Raw genomic sequence first — 8,262 nt, 5'->3', positions numbered from 1 at the left:
GGTCGAGCTTTTCGCTGGAAGCTCGCGTACGTAATCGGGCGGACATATCATCTCCGGATTGACAAAGTCGCTACAGACGACTTCGTAGTCGACAGGAACATCTACTCCACTAAACGCACATCGCCAAATGACCGAAATAAATTCAGTAAAATGCCGTCACCAATACAAAGTCTAGTACTTGAACTCTGTTGGGTTAGTTCCATCATCACAAAGAAGATAACTAGTGTAAGTTGGACGTGGCTGCCAGCTAAAAACGACGCACCGGGCCGAGATTACGTTTTCCTTTCCTTGCGACGAGTTGAGATTAAGGTATGTAACGCAAAGCATAATCAGATGCGATCACCCGAAAAGGATCGTTACCGAATCTAAACCACGAATTCGGAGACGTGAAGCGCCCCGCTCCCCGCTTTTGACGTGGCGAGCGCGACCGGATACCCGCACAAAATACAAATCTAATCCCACCCGAAAACGATATTAACGCCCAAAGCAGACAGCTTTTGCTTAGCCAGGGGCCGCGCATTACATTACACTACTCTCTGCTGAACTAACCTGGAAAGCAAAGCAGAGAGCATCTGGCCTGCCTGCCCACCACTAATTAAACAAGGACGTAGTACTACGTACGCTGCCAATCATGGGACTCGATCGACAGATTGTCGATCGCCTCCACTAATAGAGATTAATGGCCAAGATTCATCTCACCATAATCAATTTAGACCACTATTTATGCGTTGTTGTTGAGGGCGAGATATACCAGTGCTCATGTCAGAACCACTGAATGGTGCTACGTGAACCACTGAAGAGAAAATATGGAGCCAGCAGGACAGAGGGAACCAGTCGACGGACACAAGGTTTAGACTTTGGTTTAGTAATAACATTACATTCCAACGTTTTTTTTATGCCTTCATTGGTCACGAATTAGTCGTGCCATTGTGTCCCGTTCTTTTACTTGGTGACTGATATATCTACCCAATCACAAGACTTCAGGACCGAAAGCTTTTTTCTTTGACACTCACTTCAGGACTGATAAAAGCTAGCTACCTATCCCACGGTCGTGCCTTCTCCTTACCATTGGCCAACCACAACCAGCTGAGAACGTACGTAGACCCTACCCGTGCACCAGCACGTACGTGCATGATGCATGCACGTCAGCTCCACGCGATCAGCGAGGCAGCGGCCTGCTCGAACGTCCCGACCCCGAGACCGGCGGCCGCGGCGTACAGCTGGTTGAGGGCGAGCGCGCGATGAGCCGCCACCTCAAGACGTCGGCTCAGGGCGGCCGCCTCGGCGCGGAGCTCGTCGTTGGCGTGGAGGACGATGGCGACGCGGCTACGCGCGGCGTGCACGCGCGCCGCGAGCTCCCGGCGGCCGCCCCGCAGGCTTGCGGCGAGGGCACGGAGGTCGTCGAGGTGGCGCTGCTTGCGTGCGCGCGACCGGCGCGCCGACTCCCGGTTGGAGATCTTCCGCCTGAGCCTCCGGTCGTCCATGTCGTCCGCCGTGTCGACGCCGACCGCAGCGGCGTCCGTCATCGGCGGCGAGGCCGCTGCCGCCGCATCTTCGATCGGAATTTGCTCCGTGTTCGTTCCGAACCCGTCATTCTGTGGCGCGAAGGTTTGGAGGGAGGCCGAACCTGAGAACGGCATGATAAGGTTATAATGGTAATTGAGTGATTTAGGAAGGAGGAGGAGGAAAAGGGAGGGAAGAAATGAAGAGCCGTGGTATTTATAGAGGGTTTAAGAGGGGCATTTCTGGAATTTTTTGAATCATTTGTGGGACCATTTTGTAGTAGTGGTTGCTGAGCTGTCTACTTTAGGTATTGTGTATTTTAATTAAGCATAATTCAATATTGCTCAGGCATATGCTAAAAGCCTATAGACCGTCCAAGTTCATTAGTGTACATCGTATGCAAAAAGTTGCAGATAATCTTTTGAATTGTCAGCTACAATTTTTTACGGGTAAAGAGGGTTTCGTTCATCAAATAGCATCGTTACAATCTTTGGCAATAATCTGTCATAGTTCCTCTTTGCCGCTAGATCCTGGCCAACACATAGTTCAGCCCTAGGTATGTCCAAAGTGAGCTCGCCCTTCACAAGGTAGCTCGGTTCTCCTACTTCCGTTGCGAGTTTGCGACCTTCGGACAACATTTATCTCTTTTAAAAATATTGTTGCATTATTCCATAGTTATTATTTAGACAATTGTGCCCTAATTTTATTATTACATTGTCTCCAAATGATAAGGTGGATCATATGGTTGTGCGGTAACTTTGTACTGGACTTGGCGGACAACTCATGCCGTAAGAGGAATCGAGGAATCGTTGTAGTGCAACTAGACACATCTGTTCCGCAAACCTAAGTAAATTTGATGCAGTCCGGCATAATTTGGTACATCTTGAATACAACAAGGTACTTTTGCAAGCAATATCTGATAACTTCTTAATATTATTTTTAGAAACATCTCTTATTGCATTTTATGAGTTTATGAGCTTATTATTGTAGTAAATGCAATAAGAGATGTTTCTGAAGAAAAAGAATGATAGTTGGCTATAAGCTAAGGTCTAAGAGCATGCTCGGTTTGATTTGTTTTTTGCGCCGGGTTGATTTGAAAATTGGCATGCCAATATTTGGAATCTTTTCAAATATTGAATAGTGATTGGTTGATTATTTTTCTTACCGACCTCATATATTCACCAACTTTTGGCCAATCTTGGCATCACCAATTTTTGGCTTGCAACACGTTAGCTAGCAAAGCAAGCATACACTAAAACCAAATGTGTTTTCCGAATGCCAAGGCAATACATGCATAGTCGGCTGAGGTCAATAAAATTATGTGTTAGAGGCTTCTTATCTCGAGAACTTATAAGGGCTTGTATGATGGTTATAAGAGGGTTTTTGTTATGCATCCAAGTCACCTAGAAAAATGAAAAACATGTTATACAATAAATTATACTATATGACAATTAAGAAATTAATGTATGAATGCTCCTAACATAATGAGATGATTAAAGAAGGCATCTGGAGAAACTAACATGACTATTTCACTACAAGACATACCATCTCTCAGTTAAGAGAACTCTCTTCCAACTGAACACACTATCTAGATAATACCATTGTACGTGCTCTAGTCGTGCATAGTCCACACTGTAACGCTGGTCGACAAGGCTCATATGAGACAAAGAAGGGGTTCATGGGGCTGGCACCACGTTGTTGAAGTTTCTGCGTGATTTTGATTGAACGCGACCCAAAGCCGCAAAGACTGAGCTTAATCACGAAGGAATGACAGAGATATTTACGCCCTGCCTAGATCTAATGATTTCGGTCGACCTATATGCTAAAGCAGATCCGGCCAGGGGGATCCTGTTAAATTAAACGACCAATACTTTGTCTGAGTCCATGGGTGTAGGGCACGGCTAGTAACTGTCTGTCCGTTCGGGTGCACTCATGGTACGCTTGATCAAACGATGTGACCGGTAGTCGGCCGGGCCGGACGCCGTGCTGCTGCCGACCTGCATTGCCATCCATGGCTCCATGCTACGTACTACGGAGGAAGAAGAAGAAAAGAGCACGAGGGCGGCGACATGGGCCATGCAACCCTAGCTTGGACGTCGGACGTCGGCGTCGGGCCGGTAGAGTGACCAATAGAATTGCAATTGCAAAATATACGTCAGGCCATTAGTGACCAAGTTGTTGTTGCAGATAATACATGTTTATTTTTTGTGTGAAAGTGGCGTACGAACTAACCAGGCCTCCAGTAGCACCCAGGAAATAGGAAAGGGACTGTCTATATTCAAACCCGTTTCAAGTGCAAGTAGCATCTCATTGGGTCTGTTGCTACCTAGAATCGACGGCTTTAGTGCAAACAAATGATGTTCCAGTGAAGGTCTTAAGGATGCAAATGGTGTGCACCACTGTCCAACAGACAGCATGACCCCTCGCACTCCACACTGTCTCAAAGCCTCACAGCCACAAGAGAAGCCACAAGATGAAAATTACGGATCGACCCAGTGGTAGTCGCCGCAGTGTCACCAATCATTCGGGATTTAGAGCCAGCCAGGGACGGAGTAGGGCAAGAAGAGGAAGAATAACTTTTTTTGCTTTGGGCCGGCATCGATAGCATCCACATGTTGGTCGATCGATCTGCAGGGCAGGCAGCCGCAGCAAGTACCTATCAACCTCTGGTCTCAGTCTCACTAAAGCTTCCTATGTAGCTCCTTTTGGGTAAAGCAGTATACCAATATGCATGCCCATTCCATTCCAACGATGACTGCAGCTTAGCTAGTGGGCAGCACGAGAGATCAGGCACCGATCTAAAAATCAAAAGAGATCAGATGAGTGTCAAAACCTGCGATGAGTGTCGCTGGCCAGCACAGGTTGGTGAAATGTATATCTTCCTCTTTTCTTTCTTTATTTATCAAGTCTCCAAATACTAGTGGTGGGTAGCAAAGGAGATGTGCCTCGCCTCTTCCAATGTGAAGGTGCTTACTAGATGAGGTGCTAAGTGTATTAAATAGCTTAGCAACTCAACTTCCCAATGTATACTAGGTGTTTTTTAGCTGGTTGTTGCTAAGGCTAGTCATAGTGGGAATAATTTAGCTAGTAACATAGCGTATTTTGAGAAAATTCTGCTTATGTGGCAAGTAATTAATGAGAGGTGGTAACATAATACTTCCTCCGTTTGTTTTTATAAGACGTTTCAGACAGCTTGCTTTGTATTGTTTTGAACAGTGTCTGAATGTCTAAAACGTCTTATAAAAATGAACAGAGGTAACATAACGCTTTCCGAGACAAGATGAGTCTACGAGCTAATAAATGAAGCCATCTATGATACTACTAGTACTCCCTCCGTCCCAGTTCGCAAGGCAAAATCCCAAAAACTATTTGTCCCAAAATCTTCCACCCTCTAGGCACATTTGTATTCAATTTGGCACTAGTAGTCCATCAATGTTTGCATGCAAAAGCTGATCCACTCCTCTTTCACCGTGGGAAACCACTCCACTAAATCTGCATGCACCACAACACTTACTCCTGTTCCCACGCTGCATGCACCACAATTCTAATGCGTGTTGGAGTACTTCCTCTCATCTTCCTCTTCCACAATGCAGTGTGAAACGGTTACTGTTTTGCATGCCGAAACTTGTATAAAATGGCAACGCATGTTCCTCCTCTTCCCACACATTCAGTTCATTGCCTCATCTCCCCTCAACTATCATGGACGTGGAGGGCATGGAGGAGATCTGTGCCGAGGTGGGGGAGGTAGATGGCGAGGTGGAGGAGGCAGATGGCGAGGTGGAAGTCACACAAGGCGAGGTGGAAGAACTTGAGGATGAATTTGAGAGGATTTACACAACCATTCAAGATCTTTTTCAGAAAGTAGATCGTGGAACGAATGTCGGAGCTGGTGATTCAAGGTTCTCGGCTAGGGCAAGGTACATTGGCAACACCAATCTTGCGATTGGACGGAGGACTACGTTGGAATCTTCATGTGATGGATGCTTGTTCCCGGCAATGTGCCGTAACTGTGGTGTTCGAGGTGATTCTTCGATATTCCGTTGTCTAGCTTGCTCCTTGCCGGTGCCAATGGACGTGGTACCTTGTGATGTGTGTGGAAATCCACTTCTCTGTGACGACTACTGGTGCAAGGACTGCGCGACGATTGTCGGAGTAGGTGAAGATGGTGTGTGTTCCCGTTGCGGTCGCAACACAACTGCAGTTGCCGAAGATGAGAATGCATTTGTGGCTGACACCGAGATGAATTAGGGTTTATGTTGAGGAAGAAATAGCCATGTCTCTTGATGTGTGAAGATGGTGTGTGTTTTATGAATCATGATCTTGTTGCAGTGGAATTTATTTTCGAATTATGAATCCTGATGTGAATCATGGAATGAATATTGCAGTTGTTATTTGTGATCTATATATTGTGAGGATATTGCAATGGTTATTTCCGTTTATATTGTGAGTATGGAGTACTGAAAATACTTGTCTCACGTACTCATCTAAAATGACCACAACATTTGTACACCATGCTTTGAGAATGTGCAGTCATGGGCGGGCATTGTATAGTGAGCACGACCAATTCTTGTGATCACATGAGTTTTGTTGCTGCGATTAAACAACAAAGTGCAATTGTTCCAGTGATAAACTAAAACACTCGTTCCTCCTAAGGTGAGTTCAAATACTCAATGGCAGCGTCAACATAATCTTTATCAACCGTCAGACGGACTGACAGTAGACCTAGCCTCTCTAATGTTTTTTTCTTCATGTGAGGTGTATCATAGTGCATCGACCCCTTGTGCTTAATAATTTCCCTCATACAAGCTTGATGGCTTAACCAGATTCTATTAAGCTTATGATGTGGGTACTGAGCAAGGCTTTCATTAACCTATGGAACAATTGAAAAAAATGAAGTTAGGTCGCTGTGCACAAACATTAAGAAGTTGCATAGCTAAAATGGAGTGCTACCTTCTGAACAATCTCTGCAAGGGTTTTGGGCATTTTCCTATGGAACATAGATTGAATGGAGGCAAACCACCCAAGATCAAGTATGTTACAGTCAGGTGAATTTGGTGGTTGATTTACAATTCTGATATCCCAACCTCCCTTTGCCGCTTCCATTGCAAAAATGGGATCATTTACTAAAACATGAGTTCTTGCATTGTCTTGCTGAATGTACACGGTGTTCCATCTATCACTCTCAGGCCATTTTTTCTTTATAGCAGGCAGTACATACTGCACAATGTACTCCCTACTTTTGTTCCTGTCCACCGAAGATGAAGGCTTGAGCTCCCATTCTCCTCTCCCTCTACATTGAAAGAAAAAAATATGTTACTTTAGCAAACGAATTTCACACTTGATGTAGATCATGCTTAAAAAAACATCATGGTAGTTTACCTGTTAGCACTCTTCTTTTGAGCTTGCACCCAATCAACAAAAGCCCACACACCTATTTTTCCATCAAACACACAATTTCCTTGAGAATCATACCTTGGCCTTGCCATAGCCGACAAGAACATGATCTGCTCGATGTGGTTTTTATGTTTGCATTCTCTTTTTGGTGCTTCCTCTCTATGACTCAAGTACATTTTCTGTGTCTTCCTTGTGCGGTAGAAGATCTTCTCATCCAAATGAACCTTGTAAAAACTAGCTTTAAAAGTGGGATTGTCCTCCAATGAACTTGGCTCCAAATTCTCAAGGCAATACGCCACACGTGCCTTCTTGTTGGCTTCAGTTAATGAAGGTTTCAGTTCATTTGAAACTCGTCTCATTACCTTCTCCTTCAACCTAGACAGAAACAAGAAAAGTTGATCATGATTTCGGTCATCATCGAAATGTAAGAACTAATGCTTTTTTTTCATACCTACGGTGAACTGTGCTTTTGGACATGTTAAGTCCAGCAGCAACTTGTCGAATTGTGGTCCTCTCACCAGGTGGAATGGCTTCTAATGCCTCAATATCCAAACTCATTTTCTTCCTTCCCGTTTTTAACTTCAAATTGTTCTTGATAGAGTTAACGCCACCTCCTGTCTTCGTTTCATTCCAAATCCTACTCACGCACCTCCGTGAACAATTTGCATCACGTACAATAGAATCCAAAATCCCATTCTTTAACCTTCCACGCTCTCCATTTCGAGCAAGCAGCATAGCGTAAATATTACGCTTGTCTTCGACAGTGTACTGTTCTCTATTATTCTTGTTAGCCAAAGCATCTGCACACATGAAAACAAATCATAAGCACAAACCAAATATGCTGCTACTAAACAAAACTGAAAACAAATCATGGTTGAGTTGTAGATGAAAAACCTACTCAAATCAATCTCTTTTGCAGAAGGTGCTTCTACATGTTCTGGCCGTGGAGGATACTCATCAGCGTTCTCAAAATTTGGATTATATCCAGCGCCACGCCAGCCGCCTTCTCTGCCGTTAGTAGATGCAGCAAACTCAATGGTACGGTCTACATAGCAAAAACAAGAAATTCAGAATCCATATAGCTGATCTTATGTACGGCCAAACAAGAAGAAAAAAAATACGGTCACGGAACAAATTATTCCTAACGAAACATAGCGTCTCTCATGCTGTGGCTGACGAAGGCCTTTTATTCTTCACTTCACACAATCGATGGAGAGCTAAGATCTACGTACGTACATTACACGGCTCACAGATCCTGACTCCCCAAACTGAAAGATAGTTCAGAACGAAACAACATAGAAAGAACTAAAACAACAGCAAAACAGTAAACAGCTACAAGGAAGGAGATCAGCGGAGGCAAACATC

General features: G+C 44.5%; 1 protein-coding gene across 1 annotated transcript; it reads right to left on the bottom strand.

The window, feature by feature from the left end:
* Positions 1 to 840: 840 nt before the first annotated feature.
* Positions 841 to 1,677, bottom strand: LOC125553394 (basic leucine zipper 8-like). The gene has a single exon (XM_048717182.1). The coding sequence runs from the start codon at positions 1,638 to 1,640 to the stop codon at positions 1,146 to 1,148; it is 495 nt and encodes a 164-aa protein (XP_048573139.1). The 5' UTR covers positions 1,641 to 1,677; the 3' UTR covers positions 841 to 1,145.
* Between the last annotated feature and the right edge of the window lie 6,585 nt (positions 1,678 to 8,262).

The sequence above is a fragment of the Triticum urartu genome, chromosome 4 (genome assembly GCF_003073215.2).
Source record: "Triticum urartu cultivar G1812 chromosome 4, Tu2.1, whole genome shotgun sequence".
Taxonomy (NCBI): domain Eukaryota; kingdom Viridiplantae; phylum Streptophyta; class Magnoliopsida; order Poales; family Poaceae; genus Triticum; species Triticum urartu.
The sequence above is the reverse complement of the archived record's forward strand: the minus strand, read 5'-3'. Positions and strand labels throughout refer to the sequence as shown.